The following is a 23,383-nucleotide window of genomic DNA, read 5'->3' on the forward strand; positions in this document are numbered from 1 at the left end:
AACCAAGTGTGAGACGTTTTCATAGCCATCGGTCATTATCTGCCTGTTTTTCAAATACTTACAAGGGGTATCTTTAGTCAGTATTAGCTCACAGTTCTTATTGTTTAATATTGTAAACGAGATGTTTTATTCATATTGCTATGAGTTTTGTCCATGTTGGACAGATTTTAAAGTAGACATGCAAGCATAACTGTCTTATTGTTCTAATAAATCAAATGTATCAACCCCATGAGATATGTTTCATTCCGAGGCAAAGGAAACTTTAAAACAATGAAGTTTTTACTGGGAAACTGACAATAAATAATCATACACAAACATGAATTCATTTGCGGGATTTTCTGGCTGTGTTGAAGACCCATTGGTGACCTTCGGCTGTTATTTGCTCTTTGGTCGGGTTGTTGTCTCTTTGACACATTCCTCATTTCCATTCTCAATTTTATTTGTATAAAATTATACGGAATCGGGTCCCTGAAAATTAATTTTTATCCAGAAACTGTCATAAAGTGGCCATAACAAGTGATGAGTGTTTAAGAAACGGAACGCTTGGGATGTCTGCTTTGAATTACAGATTTTGATAATTAGCCACTTTAATTGCAACAAAGCACTTGATAAACTAACAATTCTAAAAAGTAAAATAGACCACATGTATTTACATTGATCGATTTTTCTTTGCATCGAAGCCGCCAACCCGTTTCATAAATAGCAAACTACAAGAAAGGCGAAGGATACCTAAGGGTCATTCAAACTCATAAGTCGAAAATAAACTGACAAAGCCATGGCTAAAAAAAGAAAGAGACAACTGACAAACGACAGTACACAAAACACAACATAGAAACCAAACACTGAGCAAAACGAACTCCACCAAAAACTGGGGGTGATCTCAGAGGCTCCAGAAGAATAAGCAGATCCTGCTCCACATGAGGCACCCGTCGTGTTGCTCATGTTAGTATAAACCCGGTGATAAGTCTAATTCGGTAGGTCACATTCGGGGAAAAAGGGACGGGATTGAAGTTACGACAATTGGAACATATCCGTTGTCATTTGTGAAACGGATATTTCTTAACGGTTAACCAACTCGTGATGAGCAACAACCCTCGATCAAGGAAATCATGATAGGAAATACAAGCCCTGGAATATCGTATCAACTGGGAAATATATACTCCGTACGCAGGCTTTGCTGAAATGTTGCTACATAAAAATGGAAAGTTCACAATTGGGAAGCTGAAATTATCTCTCTTGTCGAAAAGTTTTGTTTTAAACCTACCATCATTGTCAATTTCTAGATTTAAGTCGAGATATGAGGCAGACTTAACTGTATCTGTTGTATCCTTTATCTAACGTTCGATATGATAGATGTGTTCAACATAGTCACCTAATTTTGAATTATTTGTCTTTCTAAATTTGCCCGTTTATAAATTTTGAAAGTATCAGGCAAAGTTGGTCTTAAAAGGATTTGGCTATTATTTTAGGTCATTTTTTATTATATAGCTTTTCAAATGTTTATTATACATCTTCGGCTTTCAAATATTCGGCTTTGAGCGTTCCTGATGAAAGTAAATATAAAAAAGCGCTTCGGACGCGTTAAATTTATAACGTGTTGTTTTCATTTTTTTTTAGTGAGAGAAAATCATCTATACAGAGGAAAGTGATATAAATGGATACTGCTTACATCTTTTCTTCCTTCCTAATAAGTTCTTATATGAGGTCAGCCTCATATGAATAAAGAAACAAGTCGGCAAGAAGAGGGGCACAGTTTGTTCCCATAGGAATGCCAATTATTTGTTGAAAAACACCTTCTCCAAACGTAACAAATATGTTCTCAAGCAAAAAATCAAGCATCTTGATAATGCCAGTTTCACAGAATTTTTTGTTTGAATAAGAGTGACTTTTTACAAAGTACGATTTATTCCTCCCTAAAACAAGAAACTTGTATCTACGTAAGCCGTTCTTTTTTTTATGAAACAAGGCATGACCAACTCTTTCAATTTGTCTGTTAGTTTGGAATGGGGAACATTTGTGTAAAGTGTAGAAAAGTCAAATGTTAAATACTATTACAAGATGAGAGAGTCTTAGATTGTATTTGCTCTTAAAGATCTTTGGATTTTTTTAGTATCCACATCTGATTCACGCTACCTCTAGAATAGGTAGTTTCGCAATAACTTTTAATCCCGGCTTTGATTGCTGATAAAATTGATGTTAATAATTTTTTAAAAGGTTTCGTGGAACACTTGGAAGACCCAGCAATATAACGTTGTTTTTAAGGACACTTATGTAGATTATGTATCCAATACAATGAAGGAAGATCCAGTTCTTCATTCCAAAGGAACATAGAACAGACCTATGATTATCCAGGATTACCTCCTTGGTCAGTGTCATGGGGGTATACGTTGAATGTCCAAGTGAATTGTCAATACCTAATTCATTTATCAAGCAGTTTATGTAACATATTTATCATGGAGGTAGGACAAGTGTTTTGCAACATTTGGGTCTTTAAAGATTAATGTAGCATAGGTATTAATAGACCCATTCAGTTTTTAATTCTGATTTGTATCAAAAACTATATCCTTTATCAATTCAAAAAGAGTATCTAAGTCTTCTTTCTCCTGTTTAACCCATTGCCTGGCATAATCCTCGACTGAATCCATCAGTATTTTGAAGTTGGGAATCCAATTGATGGATTAAGGCTCACGATATTTCGTCCTTTGGATAACACATTTCGAAGAGATGTGTTATTGACAATGTTGAGGTCACCAGTAATAACGTGGCCAGCCGGAATATAAACATATGAATGGGGAACTAGCACAGGAGGAATCAGGAGGTTTAGGCTTGAAGTCATCAATATTGAGATCCTGCAATACGTGTTTGTAATTGAAAATTTTAGTTGCAATTGGTTTGGTATATGTATAAGAAATGATAAGTACAGAATTATCTTTAAAATATGGAGGTATTTTTGATTGAACTGATTTATGATGAAGGATATTACCCAAGTTGATGGCATCGAGACCTTTGTTGGCGAAGGAAAGTTTTAGAACAGATCTTTTCTCCTTTTCATTTTTTCAACTGCGAACTAGTTTGAAAAGTCTGTGACTTGCAATATCCGAGATGATAGCTGTAAGTTTGTATTGGTTTGAAATGGGGTTTGTAACAGTGGTTTCCAAACATAAGTTGTACAGCGAAGTTTTGAAAGGGGTAATGAATAAAGCTTTGTGCGAATGGATAAATACTAGTAACGGCTTTTGTATAAATAGCAGCAGGTCATTGATAGAGACACCATGGACAGTAGATGATGTATAATAACGATAACCGTGGCTGTGTCTACGTCAAGGAATAGAGTTGAAAATGTTCATCACATTCACCGAGCTACAGGAAGGACTAGATAGAATACCTATACTATCAATTTTGTCATTGCAACCATATGGTGTCGCAGTTCCCAATTGTCGAATCCAGTAGTCCTCTTTTTGTCTACGGAGAGGTATTGCAAGATAAGGATTGTTAGCCCTGTGGTATATTTTTTCGATGATGCGAACTTGCGTAGAAAGGATTGAATGATCAGGCTGACTGAAATGCTGGTAAACAATGTCGTTTGCATTGTTGTTGATGTCTGATCAAGCATCACCCGTAAAATTTACGCGTATAAAAAGGAGGTCATCACTATCGTTCTGTAAATTGTGAATTTTTCATTCAGTTTTAAAATAAGTAACATCTTTTGGAGTGAAATTTTATGCGCACATTTATTCCGATGAGTATACTTTCCGATATATGAAATGTCCTAGTGGATGTATTCTCACACTAGTGTGTTTATTTGCAAAGGAAGAATTTTTGTTTGAAATGTTTTTTTTTTAAATACGTAAATTTAATATAACTCGATCAACTGATTAGTTTGATATGCATTTTTTAATTAACATTCGCCATAAACGTTCAAAGGCAAATGTTTACAGTAAAAAATAGAAAGCAAAAAAGGGACCGAAAAAGCTTAAACAATCTTTCAGTTAAAACCCTTTTTTATATTATTCTGATGAGAATATATTAAAATGTATTTGAAAAATGAGGACCAGTTTATTTACCAGGCTTTAAACTGTGTACGTCATATTTGTCAAGTTTTAGGGTTAGAAACTAAACGAAGGATTGTGAATTTGGTGATATATTAGGATTAAAAAAGAAACATTGACCTGCCCGCTATTGTCTGATGCCCAGTCACAATAAACGACTTATTTAAACAGGAGTAATACAGCGATTGTCATTAAGCAGGAACAGACTCATTCAGAAGCACATGTGTTCACTCAAGTTTTTGGTGGAGTTGTTCAATCCCAGTTGTGAATTGTTTCGTTATGTTGTATATTTTTCGTCATTTTCCCTCTTTGCAGTGGTGTTGTCCGCTTCTGTTGGACTTATGATATGATTGATTGGGCTCTCGATACCTTCTCTCTCTCTCCTTTTACTTTTTTCATAGAAAGTGAAAGTATCAAGACTGGCATTATAGTCATCGTGTTGTCTTCTGTCACGTTTTTTAGTCTGTCAGTAATTTTGCTGTTTCGATGCTCTCTTTTTCTGTTCAGTTCATTAAGAGTTCGGTTATAATGTCATTCACTATTCTTATAACTTTATTTTCTGTTTTGGTATTTTTTAAAAGTGTTTCATAAAATAACTATTAACATCATTTTTCTTTTGATTTTATTAGTTTAACAACGTTTGAAACAGTCAGTAACTATAATTAATAACCTTTAAAACAAACATGCACAAATGAATCTCTAAGACATATTTTTTCTACATATTAAAAATTAAAGATATTTCTACATATTAACATATTTGCCTATTTGATTTTCAGATCACCTACGTATAACTTTCATGGTCAAATTCTTTTTACTGGCCATAATTCAATGTATACATCCAATTAAAGTGTTCAAATGAATTAAAAATCATATTTTAAGGAAAAGAGTTATTGCACTTCATTTTAATGTGATTCCTTATGCAGTAATCTTCAGAGTTTTTTTTTATCAGTTTTCTCATATAAAGTGTGTTATAAATTTTAGAGATATAACGAGTGAAATATAATTAAAATAACGTCTATAACTACGTTTAAATCTAGGATCTATATATTGGTCCAAAGTTTAAAGTTACAAGATTTCTTTAGTTAAGGAATGACTGTAATGTTTTTTTCTGTCTATGAAGAAATAACATAAAAAATGTGATGCCCACTGAATAACCCGCGCAGCGGGTTATTTAAAAGTGTGCACCACATTCCTGAGGTTATTTCGGATAGACAGAAAAAATATAACAGTCATTCCTTATGATTTAATTCTAAATTCCATTTTTAAGGAGTAAATCAGGAAAAAACATTGACGTGTCACGGACACATGACAAAATTATGTGTCTGAACTGATAGAGAAAAAACTTTCAACCAATCAGAAGACGTGTTACATCCAAAATTAAATTATTTCTAAATATGTGTATCATACATTCAAAATCTAATTGAAACGTCTGGATAGATTTTTTTTTAATCATCCCTGAAAGTTCAATATTAATTTCGTGACATCTAAATATTTTAGAAAGAACCGTGAAGCTGTCGTGGCAAATTGATTAGTTAGTGGACACTGAGCTGTCCATAACAAGAACTGTTGAAATGGATCTAGGCTAGAACAGCTTCTGTCAGAAATACTGTTCCAAATGTGTTAGGGGAACCGTTCTTCAAGTGTTCTTTTGACATTTTCTTGTTAATTTTAAGAGAGTTTAAAACTGACCTCAACAATATACGACCGAGGTTGACATAAAAAAATAACCAAATTAACCTAAGGTCTACTAATTATATGACCGAATTATTGAAAATGAATTCTAAATGTGTGCAGCATGCTTTTTAGAACAATAACATAGTGTAGCATATTTTGACAGTTTAGTGTAAGCCTAGGAACTATACAAAGCGCATTAATTGGTCAATTTTAAATTCTATCGGTGTTAGAAAACACCCTCATAATAATTATGATCTGTTAAGATTGTAAGTTACAACTAAAACAATTATTAAGACTGAAAAAATATCTGAGGACTTTTAAATTTGGTCCTAATTAGAGGCGTCAGGAAAAGCGACTTATCTTATTGTTACTTTACTAAAGTATCTAACTCAAATCATATGTATACACTACATGAAATATTTATTATATTTTAATTTTTGTATTGAGATTTTTCACCCTGTAAATAGGAGATAAGTCATCATTTACTGTGTATTTTCGCTCCTTACAAATGCCATTTACGTCCGACTTGTAAATTAAGTGTAGTGGTCGTATCAGTTATGTCGCTTCTCAAGACATCCCTATAAGGTAATGGAATAAAACAGCCACATGGACACTGAATGTAAGTACTATTATGCAATTCCCACTGAATAAAAAGGGAGGTTTTAAATTTCATCACAAATACTTTAAGAACATTAAAAAAGATAAAATTTATGAAAAGAATAGTTTGATCCCCGTAATGATAAAAGACTAATTTTTTTTAATAAAAACTGTTCTCGTAAAATCCAAATTAAAATATAATGTTTATGCAGCAGTTCGGTTATTCTTTATACGCAGTGTGAGTACTTAATGATCGAGTGATCTTTAGGAGACAAATAGAAATAACAAAACAAAATTAAAAAAAATATATTAAAAAAATAAACAAAATTACTGTAACAAGATAGAATAAAACAATAAAACCATAATCGTACAATCATAAATAATAATCAGTATCTTACAGTCATAAATAATCATCAGTATCTTACAGTCATAAATAATCATCAGTATCTTAGTCATAAATAATCATCAGTATCTTACAGTCATAAATAATCATCAGTATCTTTAACAGTCATAAATAAGAAAATCAGTCGACAACTAACAGAATTTTTATCAAAATTTTATAAATGATTCTCTGATCTATAAATTATATCACATATCTGTAAGAATCATCCCTCATCAAGTAACGAACTACATCATGACAAATTAACGAGGTTCTTTCTTTACATTAATTAATAAATATATCATACACGAAAGAAAGGTGTCACTTAAATTTACAAGCAAATTCGAGAAAAAAATAAATATTAACATTTGACTATCGGTAAGATATACCACAGCAATATACCATTCTGAGATTGATAAATATCTATATACATTTCTTAATCTATGAGTTCTTCATATTTGCTTGCCTCAGGCTTTTTTGCCAGCTGAAAAAAATCGAATAGTTTAATAAATTATTTACTTAAAAACAGAACAAATAGATTACAAAAAATATTTGCCGAAAAATAAATAAGTAAGTATACCAAGTGTGAATGTGTTAAATGAGCATAAACTAAATCATGTTTTCAATCGTAAAGTAACATACCTGAACGAACATAACACCTCATCATGAATAAAAAGAAATAGATGTTTGATAAATAAAAACTCATTAAAGAGAACAGGTCATCAATGTTATTCGTGTGTATTTACTGCACTACGGGTTGTCTTAAGAATTATGTTTATTTCCAATAGATGAACTTTCATCGCTGATAAGTTGAACTAGAGGCTCTAAAGAGCCTGTGTCGCTCACCTTGGTGTATGTGCATATCAAACAAAGGACACTCTCCAACATTGTAGACGAGAATAAGACTTCATGACAAAAATCTCTATTTTGTTGATCTTGTAGTACTGATTTTTTAGTCTGTTTAGTTTCTCTCTATCTTCTTTAGTTTTTGCTCATAACACAAAAGAGGGTAAAAAAAAATCCTCATTTAAGGGCAATCGCTCCTATGAAGAGTGACTGAGTCTAATAACTATATCGGCAAAATTTGACTTTTTAATAGATTTTGCCTTGCTGATCATTTTTGTGATTTAAAGTGTTTATTTATCAATTATAATTAAAATCATATAAGGCATAACGGAAAAAAATGTTTCTCTCTAAATATCATAGTTTTCATGATAAAAGGCAAAAATGAAAAAAATGGTAAAATTTGTCATTTATGGGCAATAACCCCTATAAGAATTTGTCTAACAGTTTTGACGTATATTGACAATTGGTAGAGCTCATTATTCTGAACATTTTTGTTCCTTTAAAATTTTCTCAATTTATAACGGTTCAAAAAATTATAGACAAAACTTGCATTTTACCCCTATGTTCTATTTTTAGCCATATCGCTATCGGCCATGTTGATTGGTAGGTGGGGTCGTCGGACACATTTTTTAAACTAGATATCCTGATGATTGTGGCCAAGTTTGGTTAAATTTGTCTCAGTAGTTTCAGAGAAGATTTTTGTAAAAGATTACAAAATTTACAAAAAATTGTTAAAAATTGACTATAAAGGGCAATAACTCCTTAGGGGGTCAATTGACCATTTTGGTCATTTGACTTATTAGTAAATCTTATTTTGCTGAACATTATTGCTGTTTACAGTTATCTCTATCTATAATAATATTCAAGATAATAACTAAAAACTGAAAAATTTCCTTAAAATTATCAATTCAGGGGCAGCAACCCAACTACAGGTTGTCTGATTTGTCTGCAAATTTCAGGGCAGATAGATCTTAACCTGATAAACATTTTGACCCCGCCAGATTTGCTCTAAATGCTTTAGTTTCAGAGATATAAGCCAACATCTGCATTTTACCACTATGTTCTATTTTTAGCCATGCGGCCATCTTGGTTAGCGGGCTGGGTCATCGGGCTCATTTTTTCAACTAGATACCCCAATAATGATTGTGGTCAAGTTTAGTTAACTTTGGCCAAGTAGTTTCAGAGGAGAAGATTTTTGTAAAAGTTGACGACGGACGACGACGGACGCCAAGTGATGAGAAAAGCTCACTTGGCCCTTTGGTCCAGGTGAGCTAAAAACTATTACGATTTTTACCAAAATATCAAGCAGAACATCAACTTTCAAATTTGTACATTTATTGAAAAAGCTGGTATCGCCTGTTTACTGCTAAATATGTATATTAAGCGCTAAAAACTAAAATTTGTAGCATGTACATGTTTTATCTGATCAACTTGTAAAAATTGATTAGATCCTTTTTTAAGTGATTCACCCACTTTACATAAAAAGCAAATATTTATAATATTTAACCTTAGCTTATTTCCTGGGGATTGTGATTAAGATATTGATATCATGGCTCGAGGTATAGTTCACAACTTTAGAAATTATAAAATTATAAAGAAACATAGGTTTCAACTCCCTCAGAACGACCTTAGACGCGTTTGTCTATTTTTTAAGTCTTTTTTTGTCATATATCTCTTCAACTGTTCAGTTCTTATACATCATTGGCTTTCGAATATTCGGCTTTGACGCGTTACTGATGCAGGTAAATAAAAAAGCGCTTCAGACGCATGAACTTTATAAAGTGTTGTTTTCATTTTTACAAGTTCTATTAGAAATTATAAACAGATTCATTGTGCTAAAATGTTATAAAAAAAAAACAACTTTTCGTTCTCATTTTTTTACATTTACTTTGTTTCGTCTGTCACTAGTATGCTTAATTTAGATTTTGAAAAATCAGTAAAAATGATTACTAGTAATATGTTAAAAGCATGCCCTCTCAGTACTATATTTTAGTGTGTATATTGCAGAGAAGAATGTTCTATTATGATAACTTGTAACTGAACCATTTTTTTTTATCAAATGATAACGGTTTACACTATAATCACTTGATAAAGTAAGAACTTATTTTACTTTGAAAAATATGTTCTGATAATTGTATCACGTATTATATGACATATAAATAAATATTTTCACTTCCAATTTCTTCATTTTAAAACTGCCGATAAATCTTTACAAGATTAAAGTTATTCACTGCTATTACTTACTATTTGTACTATACTGAAAGTTATCAAATTAAATCCGGAAACTCCGGCGAAGACCCAAAACGTGTTCTTTGCTCCAAGTGCCTCCACCAGTATACCACCTATCATACTTCCCGTACCTGATCCAAGACCCCAATAGACTCCATGAATAATACCTTGCAAAGTGCCCAACATTTCCATAGGAACGGCATTACAAAAATAAACGGTTAGTACACACCAAACACCAGCAAAGGTGAAGCCTGCAAATACAACTAAAGCTTTTTAAAAAATGCCTCAGTAAGACAACTTTGTACTTATTTAATACATGTGATCTTCCAACAAAACATGCATTTTACTTAAATCTATGTATGTAAAAAATATAGCAGTTGTCCAAATGGGTCAGATAGATTCATTAGTGTATTTACAAAAGGTAGACGTGTTTTCAAGATAAATTAAAGAAATTTTAGAAAAATCATAAATCCGTCCTTCTCTTCTCTGGTATTAACATAAAGAGGACGATGTAAATCTCTTTTATACTAGGTTCCAAAACCTTCACAAAAATCCGTATAAAGAACTATATATAAAAGGCTATTCAAGATGTTCGATCTAAACACCCTTTTAAAGTTCTCACTGCCATCCTTTCTACAGTAAAAGGCGGATTTTAGAAATATTGTGTTGATGTATAATCAACAACTTTAAAAAATTCAAAAATCTACTTCAAATAGTTTAATCATAATCATTAAAGTTTTGCAAAAGTATCAAAAATTTATTTTACTACGCCCTATGCCACTATTTCCCCTATACTCAATTCAATGATCGATTACATATTCTCATTAAACGGGGCCTTACTGCAAAATGTTAATACCAGGTTTCTTGTTTTTTAAAGTCATAAAAAATCTTACTTTGTTAAGAACAACACTGATAGCAACAACAAAAAAGGAAAAACACCGAAGACGATATCATCAAAATGCTAGACTTATTGATTGACACCATATAAAGTTTTTTTGATTGATATTTAAACAGTCAGTGAATGGGTACTTAATCGTGCATTCCTACTGGACGACTTAATGTTGTAATCCAATGTAGCAGAATTCATACACCCCCCCCCCCCCCCCCCCTTCCCCCCAAAGACTAAACGAATAGGCGTCTTGCATGTAGTTCTTTAATTTCACTTTAAGATTCATTGATGTCCTTTCAATCAATAACCCACATTTAAATGAGTGCTTGTATCGAGTATATCCTAGTGAACTTGAAATTAAGGATACTTCTGAAAATAGAAGGTCTGCTCCGTATCTGGGTTTTTTTTATTGATATTGGAACAGATGGACGATTTAAGACTAGGATCAATGACAAATGTTACGATTTCAGTTTTACCATTGACAACTTCCCATTTTGCAGTAGTAACAAACCCTCAGTCCCGTCATATGACGTTATTATATCTCAAAACAAACATAACACCTTATGAATTTATGCGTCAACTGAGTCATTATGCGTTTGCATGTTCACACCATTGGGTATATGGGTATTGTGAATATTTTACTCAGAGTAGATTCGATTGGCAGGTGGTGCATGCATAGCAGTAGATACTTAGCCTGTCCGGTGATTCTCTGATTTTTTAATGTTTTTGTCTTGGTTGGTATGGATTCACGAAATTTTAACATCGGTAAACTACCTTTGCCTCTCATTTATTGTGAAAGCATTTATAGAACAAGATATAGGACCAGAACTGCACTTCTAATAACGAATACTGCAAATTCAGTTTACATTAATGAACATTTTTTACCAAATGTGATGTGTTTTACTGCAAGGAAAAAATAGCAAGAAAAATTCAAAATCAGTAGTTATAATTACATGCAGAAATATTTATATTTAGATGTATTTGATCTCTTCAAGAACTGTTTAGAGTTCATGCGATCCCGACTTTTTTTACTTCCATGTTTGTCTGCTCATGTATTTTATTGGCATATTGTTTACTACCTTTACATTTGAAAGAAGTACATATTTTGTACTTTCAGACTTGTGTTTCAATCACTTTCCATTCTTGTACAGTAAAATAACACATACGTTACATGTGAATATTAAATATCCAACATACCTTGTAAAACTTCAACGGGAAGTATAAACCATGGATTATTAATAAAAGCAAACACACAAAATCTTGCTATATATCCCAAGATACCCAATATCATAAAAGGCATTACACCAACTTTCCTTATTAGTGGAAATATAACGAAAAAGGTTAGAATTTCAGCAATGTTGTTAACTACAGATGATAAACCAATTAAAAGTTGACTAGCACCTGTAAATAAATAATAGCATTGTGTTATTTGTTATAGATATCATATAACTATCATAACTCCTTTACATGTATTTTTCGGTTATAATTTTCGATTTTTTTTTCGAGACATTGGTGATATTATAAAATTCTGACACGAACTGAAGTTATGAGAGTGCCTACAAAACCGGACAGAAAACACCCAGTATTTCTATGTCTCACATTTGACGTTCCGGCAGGGGGACAGAAACCGAACCAGAACACCATCTGGAGTAACTTAGAAATTCCTTAGAAGTAAGTGTATGCATTTCCATTATTTGAAATTCAAAGTAAAGACTGGTTAGATAATGACATACAAGCACGCACATGTAAGCTTGAGATTTGCAGGATGCGATTGTTTATGTGATCATAATAAAATAAGAAAATATAGTCGCAAATTATTTTGTCCTGTACTGTTGTAGCAAAATTTCAAAAATGCAAATCTCGTACGAAATTTGAAAGAAAAAATATCATACCAATGTCGATGTTTGTGGATCTATTGTTTAAATTTTCAATCGATAGAACATGGACGGTGCATGTCCTTTCTGTGTATAGAGAGTACGTCAGGTGAAGGACTCCTATAGTTTACAAAGGAATTGAGTCAATTTGTAGCAATGCGCCTTTTATCTTTTTTGTGACCAAATAGTTGTATTGGGTTTCCTGTGAGTTACCTTGTGTGATATTTTGTAAATTACAAAGCCGACACATCACTGAGCAGACTTTAGAATCGGCTGTCTCACACACTCGAGTAATTGCTAATACAATTGAACAACAAAACGTTCATGGTTCATCTAGAATAATTTTAAAGTACTTCATTATGTGAAAAATCTATATTTACCCAAGTTTTCCATATGCCAATATAGAAAGGCCCATATAACACCATTACACATGCCCATAACAAACATGCATACCAGCCATGAACAGTAGTGAGGGGTCAAAAATAATTTGAATGTGTGTTTTATGTTTGGTTTTGGCTTGTTGTCTGCTTTGGCAGCTTTTTCGTGCTGGAATATATATATACATATTATATATTAGTCATATACTTAAAAAAACAACGTTATTTAAATATTTATTGCATGTATTGGGTTCTTCTAATACTGAATTACACGAGAGAACTTAACAACATAAAAACAAACTTAATACGGTTCTAGAGGTCAGTTTACATCTTGACAAATTTTAAATTGTACAAAGTCTAATCGAATCAATAAATTCAACAGATTCATCAAATGTTTGGACTCATGCATTTCCATATGTTATGTGAAAATTTTAAATAGTTCCCTAAAACTACATTTTCTTTCGCCGAAAACGAGCCTTAATTCCCCTAGTCCTTTCAATCTTCCATTACAAAGTAAAGAAAAGTCTTAATAGTTTTTCTCCTTGTAGAATGTTTAAAATCTCTTTTCTATTTACTATGCTAATCTTTTAAAATTCTAACGCTTTAAATAAGGGATGTTTCAAAAATATTTGCAAATTGTCTTTTTAGCTTCTACAAATATTTATTTTGAAAGTTCAACTTATCCTTTATCTGTTATATTTTAACATTTACAAGAATAAAGTATTAACAAACTGAATAATTCTATGGACAATTGTAAGTTGTCATCACAGCTGTTTTAAATATGACGACAGTTTAAAACGGGGTTTCGTAGTAATTATCGTACAGAAATTATCCAATAATATTCTCAAATCCGAAAAAACCATATGGCCAATGTTTTTTTTTTATCTTGGTGTTACTGGAAGCAAATTTGCCATTTTGACAAGGGAAGTAGCTTTTGACAGACTGTCGTCAATATAAATATGGATCGAAACTCCAGAACTTGTTTTTTTTCTGATCATCCAATGAAATGCTAGCAAATGATTAAAAAAAAAGCCTTGCTGCAAGTATAGCCAATCATTAAAAGATATTTATTCTCTGAAATTTTTTTATCTGCATGAAGTTTTAAAATTCAAATTTTAACTTTGTATATAGTTGTGATATATTTTCTTTCCTGTATGAAGAGATCTTTCTCCTTGGTACGGTATCAACAAATGGTGACACAAACGCGTTGATTGGGTTGCCTATGCAGAAATGCAATATATAGGTGCGACCTGACAATTTGCTGTTTGAGAAGCCATATTTCAGCTGTCAGATAACTCATATCAAATCGAGTCATTTAATTTTATGAAATACCTATGGGCAAGGTGAGCTAAAAAATCTAGTTATGCCTGAAATAAGAAATTTATATATATTCTATCAATCACTTCAATAAATAAAGTACTTACCGGAAAAGAAAACATGAAGGCAGATATAATAACTATTATCATACATCCACCAAAGAAATAGAAAGCAACATGATAGTCACTGAAAGTCACACTGATTCCACACACTTCCACTGGGTCTCGGGTTTTATTTATAACAGCACCGACAACTAGGGATCTGGAATGTTGAAGAAGAAAAATCTATTAGCTTAAGATATTTAAAACTCTATTTTGATGTAAGCAGAATTATGGTACAGTAAAGTGCAGAATATTTGCTTTTGATTCATGTAAATCGGAATCTAAACTCAGGGTTCCATGTAGGATCGTGAATCACTCGAGTACTAGTACCTCACAATAATCAAGTGCAGATATTAACACTCGGGAATCATTTTATTTAAGTTTTATTAGTACGATGACAAGTAAGGTAAATATTAAACTTTATGGATCGAAATACCTCATGGCTAATTTTGGTCTTATTTTGAAGATAAAATATAATACTTTTTGAGTAAAAGTTATGTCGTAGAGTGCCAAACTGGTGCAGACTTTTGAAAACTGTGGTCAAAGGTCAAAAGGGGGGATTTAAAAAAATCGAAATTTTTGGACATTTTGGACAATTTCTCGGTACTCCCTTATGATAACTGAGTAAACTGTTCTATGTTATCATGCTCTAGGAATGTTTCACGAACTCAACTTGTCATATTTATGCCTGATTGCCAGATATTACTGATGTATACCCCCGCTTCTAACATGTAAGAAAAAAAAAATATCTTTATCTACGAAAATTATCGACAAAAAATATTCATATTTAATATTTAGCTATGCAACAATATATGATAACATATAAAGATATTTTTGGGAAAATTTTGTTAACATGCCATAAAGAACAAAGGAGAAATAAGTACTGTAAAGTTAACAACCGGTCCATGATTCAATGAAAAAATGAGGAAATTCGTTATTGATTATTCAAACCCAAAAGATTTTGGAACTATAAAAAAATAGTCTTGATGCATGAATGTCAGCATGAACACGATAGTATATGAAGTTTATTTCATGTTAATAGGTCAATCAGTGCAAGAGCAATAGCATATTGAAAACTTGTGCCCCCTTTTTATAAAACAACACAAACGATGGAATATATAACAGACTTGACTAAACCCGATTTGAAAGCCCGATATATATGTGAATAACAAACAAACACGATTCACAAAGATATTAGGATACAAAGGAAGCTGTCTAGGTATATTTTACACGAACACTAGACATCAATATGCACATCCATTTGAAAAGGTAACGGAATACTAAGAAAAAAATGTGTGCATGGATGTCATGGTATGTAATACTTTCGAAATATTCGATACAAAAATATCCCCAGTTGGTTTTGAAAGCGCACCAACCGCGTCAAGGTCCGAGACCACTGACAGGTATGTTTGTTTTGTTTTGGTTTGTTTTACAACAGAAGCCAAGATTTCTTCCTTTAAAAAAATTCAATGGCAAAATGTGAAATACGACCTACACAATATCCAATCTACAACCAAAACACTTTTATGGTAATAACATTAACCGTACTAAATGTTCTTCTCCAGATGCGCATTTCGACAATTGATAACTCTTCAGTGATGCTCCAGTCTAAATTATTTTAAAATCGAAAATCTTATTAAAAGAATAAAGAGCTTTTAAACCAAAAAGGACAAAAAGTAAAACCAGAGAGAGAGAGAGAGAGAGAGAGAGAGAGAGAGAGAGAGAGAGAGAGAGAGCAGAAAACATGAAATATTGGGCATTGAGATTAATACTTTTAAAACAATCTGATGAGTAACCTGGTTTCTACAATCACCACTGCCCTGACAACAACAAATGCTGGTGCACGACACATTCTGTTCATAGCATTCGAAAGATTAGCTACAAATAGTTTTGCCTTTACATGTACAAACAGGGTGCTGTCGGAGGAAATTGGTTTCAAAATATAGTAAAACTATGGAGCTATTCCCCATATCCATATTCCAAAGGTGATTAAGTGACGATTTGGTGATATAATCATTTATCCAGACGTAGGTAGTCTCACTAAGAAATCACCCTTAGAAAGCGCCGACTTCACTCTTGAGTTTATTGAGATTGAGCATTGCTTCTGGGGTCATATAGATCCGCGATGAATTGACTTTTCACTGCAACAGATGTGTCAATATTAGAACCAGCTAAATTGACAAACTTTGATACATGCATGGGTTTGGTTTCGACGCTTATAACTGTCTTTTTTACCGATTCTGATTAAAGAAGACGTGTCGCATCCTGTAAGAGCGTGAGTAGCTGGTAGTGTGCCAGACATCAGTGGTCCAATTACTCAAAAAAAAGTTGCTTATGTCGTGAACAGGTAAAAACCGTCTTGCGTCTTTAGTTGAAGAAACGCTTCCAGTGTTTGACAGCTGAGGAAAATACCTTATTAGAGATAAAACATAAGTGTCTGATGATTTTAATATAATGTGCGACCCCTGGAATAACATTTTGCTATCTGTTCATTAGCAAACAGAGACAGCAGAATAATTCTAATATCTGCCTCTTCAGTCTCTTACAGATCCGGCACAAAATTGCTTCACAGTCTATAGATTTTGAAAAGATCCCGTTATGAATATTTCGTCATGGTCTTGCAAATTAGAATCATTGTAGTGCGGGAGTGCATAGTCACCAACAAATCTTACCCCTGTTTATTTTCGGGTGCATAAAGAAATTCTTTAGAATCTCTAATTGATGTGCCTTGAATGTCTTTAAGAACCTTAGATCACCATTTGAAAAAGACTTCCTTATTCTCTCTGCTGATTTTGTAGAAGGTTCCGCATTATATCAATCAAACACGTCCACGACAAACCCGAAGTTTTCAAAACAAGCTATTAGGGATTTAAAGGCGTCCTTGGTCAACTCTCCAAAACTGTTGTACCTTTTTACAAAAAGACTTTGTACAATACCCATACCAACTCTGATCAGGGGTGTATTGGTTTTTAATGCAGGGATATCACACACTCAGCTAAAGGTGCCAACGTATAAGGTATACATATCCGTACAGTATCACATGAGAGTGCATTGTAATCATTCTCCATATGAAAATAATTGTCATCTACTAACCTGGCAAAAAATATTTATCAGAGAGGTAGGAATAAATTGTAAAGCTGTAGGAATACTAAATTTTGACGGAAATAGATAGTAGTAATTTGAAATTTCGAACGATCGTAAACTGCTTTTCACAATTTTTTCCGCATCATGAAGGGTCTGTAAGAACAATATGTATAGCATATTATACGACAACGAAAATGCTTTTTTTCACAAACAGATCATCATGTAGACTTTCTGTTAGTTTTTGAATAGCAACATCATGCTCCGAATGATTTGACGCATCAGAAGCAAGTTGATGTATGTAAGAAATTTAATATACTTTGACAGACGGTAATTTAAAAAAAAAATGTCACATGCGATTGAAATTCTTCAAATTCACTCCATATGTATTTTCATATGATATTAGATTTTGATATCAAATGAAAGCTGATACATTACTCTTTCATTTTATGGCAAATATTTGCTGATATCTTCATTCAGGGATAAATTATAAGAATCCCGTGTTTGATAATGAAAAAGAAAAAAAAATCGGTAAATCACGCTTTACAGCGATTTTTAAAAAAAAAACTGCACCGTGTGAAAACTCCATGACAGGGCCAAAATGATAGCATAATGTTTACTCTATCATCATGTGGATTTTCAGTTTTGAGGTATGTCGGTCTATTAAACTCTTAGAATAAGCGACTTTTTCTTGACGGGTCACTCCACTATCTGTAAACTTTTACGTTGTTTTTAAAAAACAAAATAACTTAACAAAATGGATACGTTATTTGTCGCTTCTAGAGTCCCAAATGTGCAGCAAACCCTTTACTTCTGGGACCCTATTTTGAAAACTAATGGCAGGGGTTCACTGTCTCAAGGCTAATCCAGCTGGTCATATTTGGTGTATACAATCATTTTCATTGCTGGACAATTTTTCGATATATATATATTTAGACTTGTATATATATATATATATATATATAAAAGTCTAAATTGAAAACAACGTTCAAACCTATGATTGCGTTGGATAAAAACCGCAATTTTTATACGTGTGCATGGAAAACAAATTTCTTGGTAGAGGGGTCTAAATACAGCACAAACAACAATTTCCAAAAGACCAAAAAAAGTGAAAAAGTCTATTTTAACAAAACGCATTTGACTAACAGGTCGAACAACTGATGTTCTTAAACCCTGCTGACTGCCATTGGCGATTGCCAAATAAATTGATCACCAGATCTAACAAAAATGGATCTTAATATTAATTTAATACCAAACAGAAAACAATAAACTTGTGGAAAAGATGGTATACCACAAACATGAGGTGCAAAAATTTGTACACCATATCCGGATTTCGACAATTAATGTCTCTTCAGTGATGTTAGGGATCGAAACGGTATTTGGAAGGCCATATAATTTACCTCACGTTAGGAAAGACTCTTGAATATTAAAGAGTCGAAATAGGATGAACGGATCATATAAACCCGAAGGAAAATATAATACAAGCCCAAACGAAAAAATATATAAAAGTCTAAATTGAAAACAACGTTCAAATCTATGATTGCGTTGGATAAAAATCGCAATTTTTATACGTGTGCATGGAAAACAAATTTCTTGGTAGAGGGGTCTAAATACAGCACAAACAACAATTTCCAAAAGACCAAAAAAAGTGAAAAAGTCTATTTTAACAAAACGCATTTGACTAACAGGTCGAACAACGGATGTTCTAAAACCCTGCTGACTGCCTTTGGCGATTGCCAAATAAATGGATCACAAGATGTAACAAAATGAATCATAATATTAATTTAATACCAAACAGAAAACAATAAACTTGTGGAAAAGATGGTATACCACATACATGAGGTGCAAAAATTTGTACACCATATCCGGATTTCGACAATTAATGTCTCTTCAGTGATGTTAGGGATCGAAACGGTATTTGGAAGGCCATATAATTTACCTCAATTTAGGAAAGACTCTTGAATATTAAAGAGTCGAAATAGGATGAACGGATCATATAAACCCGAAGGAAAATATAATACAAGCCCAAACGAAAAAATATATAAAAGTCTAAATTGAAAACAACGTTCAAACCTATGATTGCGTTGGATAAAAACCGCAATTTTTATACGTGTGCATGTAAAACAAATTTCTTGGTATCAGGATCGTTGAAAGCAGATGGTAAAACTGTCATTTTAATGAAAGTCATAAAAACTGTCTTTAGGTCATCTAAATCGTAACACTACGTTGAGCTTTAATTGTTCATATTTTTGTCATTACGTCTTAATGGATTGTTGTCTCATTGGCAATCATACCATATCTTTTTGTATAACTACTTATTTTACAATTGAATTACACATATCACCATATAAAACATGAACGAAATGTTGAATATGAGTTTTCATGATTTGATTCTAGTCAGAGAGATAACCTTTATGTTAATTGATTGAAAAGTAATTCACCTGAATGAATCTCAAACGTGATCTGCAACTTTTCTTTATTATTAATATGTACCAAATATGTATTATTGAATATCTGCAAGATGGGCTGCATATAAGGGTGAAAAATCATGAAATGTAATGTCAAATTTTCGTAATTATGTAATTTTAAGTAAATAAGCTTTAACGAAATAAGGTAGTAAACTGTTCCAATTACACTTTTTTTTTTACCAAAGGTCATTTTTAAGTCAATGACTCCAAGTGCCGTGATTAGGAAAAAGTATATGATTGGATCTAACTTGGATATCATTTATTATCATTGATTGTACATAGATATATAAAATTCAACCAAATACTTTACGGCATTGAATAAAAAATATATAATTGTCTTTTTCTAGACACGTCATTTTGTGGTAAACAAATTCCATACCCTTAGTATCATATATTTTTTTTATATTTTTTGACAAAAATATACCTTAAGCAATATAATGGAGAGTAAAAATAGATTTGTCAAATATCTGATCCATTAATGGCTGCTGTACTAAACATATTAAACATTTCAGAAACTTATGATATTATAATAAGCAACCTTTTCATATATTTAATCTAAGTTTCCCACCTTCTTCATTATTATGAGGCTTGAAATAGTGATCTACTCCAGCGGCGCATCCCAACCGTTACATAGTAAGTACCCCCAACCCTACCCGAGCAGCAATCTGGATTTAAAAAAAAAAGAACTAATGATAATCACTTAAATGAAAACAAGTGTATGGCTTAGCTTCAATTAGTCATATGTTTTCATGAGATAACGAATAGGATATAAGTTATATTAAGATGAATACTTACAATAAACCAAAACCAAATGAAGCCCAACATCTTTGAAGTCCATATTTATCGACATTCTCCATTCCTATATGTTCTATACATCCAGAGTCTGAGAGTGCAGAGAGTGGAGATTGTACTATTTCCCCTAGAATGACCAACGCTATGACCATGCCAAATATTCGTATAAGTTGTGAATCAACAAACATCCAACCTCTATCTTCTAGCAATTTGTTCTGTTCATTCTTACTTAACTTTTTGTATACAGATGATAACGCATCTTTGCCTGAGCTTGTATTGTGAAGTCCTAGCGTAGAGTTTATAAACACAAGTTCAACTTGACAATTTTTATCCGTAGTTGCAGCTGGAGGAACAAATCCTATGCCCATTAGAAATGTTAACCATCCAAAAGTGCTTATCAGCATCATCATCTTTCTTATTCGACACCTGTCTGCGATTGATCCCCATACTGGACCACTCATAAATCCAATCAACGGTCTAACTCCAGATATGATTCCTATTTGATTTGGACTAAAACCAAGCTGTTTGTAATAAACTGAGAGAAATGGGAACACGCATCCTATTGCTCCTCCGAAACCAAAATAGAAAAGTTTATAGATTAATAAATCCGACTCAATTTTAAAGATGCTTCGTTCTGTCGACTTACTGGGTTCTTCTTTTGTTTCTTTTTGTGTCTGCAGCTCCGCCGAGACAACAGGTATTTTCTCATTGCTGTTTTCCATTCTTTACTGAGGTTCCCTAATCTATCATTGGAATTATACATGATGATAGTCTGTCATTTTGCACATTTTTGTCTTCTATAAAACATAATGTTACAAATAAAATGTCAACTCGATTGTAACAGATGTTCCCTTTTACTTTTATCAATAATCGATATATAAGGCTTAAAATTATGAAAACAATAATAAGATATTTGTAAATAAAAGTAGAATGATATAATAAAACAGAGATTTTTTTTGGCAATAACCTTTTGTGAAATAAAATCTAACTTCAGCAACCGATCACATATGTATAAAGATTCGTTAGTGACAATTATTTAAGAACGTTAGGGCGGAAAACCGAAACAGCGGAAAGCATTAATTTTACCGAGCAAAGTTGAGTAATCGATATGAGGGTTTTCTTTTTTTTTTATTCTTTCGTTTCTTTTCTTTTTTGCGGGTAGCTGGGTGGATAGTTTTTGTTTAATCAGCACTCCATAGATTTCTACACCACATATGCTATCAGTATCCAACAATTAATTGGTTATTTTTTTGTTTTCAAATTTAAGGCTGTCGGAATCTAAAATATATTCAATTAATTACACAAACGAACAGAAATTAACTTCTGTATCCCGATTTCCCGGATTTTACAAAATATATCTTTCACCGAAATCCAAATGTTATGACCCCCTCCCATTGCTGTTTACTAACGCTTAAAATTTTGGACAAAGCAAAAAACTGACATCAGTATCCTTTCACCATTTTAAGACAGATCTTTTTCCATGAATTATAAAACTTTCTTCAATGGTTTTAACAAGCTTGCAGCCTTCAATCTCTGCATGACCTTTCTGTTTGGATAACGTCCCTTTGTTGTTATGGACGACCGTTAGCGTTATTAATTTGGACGTCTCCGTTGATAATTTTGAGCCACCTTATTTCAACATTTTCACCAAGAAAATTTTGGTAGACTTTAATATACATTTTTAACATGCTTAAAAGTGTATAAAACGACATGAACATCTTGTGTTGCAATTTTAAGTTTCCTACTGTAACAGATTGACTGAACTAAAAGGTCATAATTGTTTGTATAATATTATCCATTGCAATGCACAAATGATGTAAGACGTATTCCTTTATTTTTAGCTGCAACAGCCTGATTTTGTGCCACAAATTGTGAAAAGCGGATATCCAAGAAGGATGGTCCATTTAATGTTCACCTAGACGCCATAGTTTCATTCAAGTGCATATAACTTTTCTTAGGGCTCGTGAAGGTTTAAAAAGATTAATCCCTTATACTGTGAAAGACTTTATGTTGGTATTTGACGTAGTTAAATTAAATTATGCTATATAGTTAATAACAAACACAAATGATTTCATCTCATTATTATAAGAAGATATTGCATGTTCATGAAGAAACATTAATATTAGAACCGTTAAGATATAATAAAAACTAATTTGATTTTTAAATAGAAGATAAATTTCCAAAAAAAAAAATCATCAAACAAAGATACAACAATAACTCTCGGAACAAAATATGCTGGGTCATCTTAACTTTCAGATCCTCCCCGATATATACATATAATATGCTTGTGTTTTTAAATAAAATTGAGAATGGAAGCATCAATACTTTATCTCTCATTATTTGGTACTAGCTTTCAAAAGAATAATGGTTATACGTGTTAGCGTGTTATTAGTCTGGCATCCTGGACTAACCTCATCTTTGCTGGCAAACAGTGAGCCAGGATACCAGGCTAGCGTGTTCTGCCCGTGTTACTGTAAAATTATCTCTCCATTTACAAATAATCTCCGATGACTAGGACAAATGTGACAAACTGATTATCATATACCATTGCACATAACAAGTGCTAATGCGTATAAGTTTGAAATTAAAGAAACAAATAACAAGCACCCAGATTTTATGAAGATTTGTGATTAAGTCCATTCTAATGTTAAAATTATACAGTTTGAAAGAGAAGTGTTTAACAGTAACGTGTTTCATGATTCATACTTAG

The 23,383-nt window shown here is 32.4% G+C and overlaps 1 protein-coding gene across 1 annotated transcript; it reads right to left on the bottom strand.

Annotated features, from left to right (window-relative positions):
• Nucleotides 1–6,612: 6,612 nt before the first annotated feature.
• LOC127728388 (major facilitator superfamily domain-containing protein 6-like) lies at nt 6,613–21,506 on the bottom strand. The gene is made up of 6 exons (XM_052235740.1): nt 20,677–21,506; nt 14,339–14,492; nt 12,918–13,083; nt 11,861–12,064; nt 9,790–10,025; nt 6,613–7,183 (listed from the first exon to the last, which is right to left on the bottom strand). The coding sequence occupies exons 1-6, from the start codon at nt 21,393–21,395 to the stop codon at nt 7,136–7,138; spliced, it is 1,527 nt and encodes a 508-aa protein (XP_052091700.1). The 5' UTR covers nt 21,396–21,506; the 3' UTR covers nt 6,613–7,135.
• Between the last annotated feature and the right edge of the window lie 1,877 nt (nt 21,507–23,383).

Source organism: Mytilus californianus, unplaced genomic scaffold, assembly GCF_021869535.1.
Source record: "Mytilus californianus isolate M0D057914Y unplaced genomic scaffold, xbMytCali1.0.p SCAF_2, whole genome shotgun sequence".
NCBI classification, from domain to species: Eukaryota; Metazoa; Mollusca; class Bivalvia; order Mytilida; family Mytilidae; genus Mytilus; species Mytilus californianus.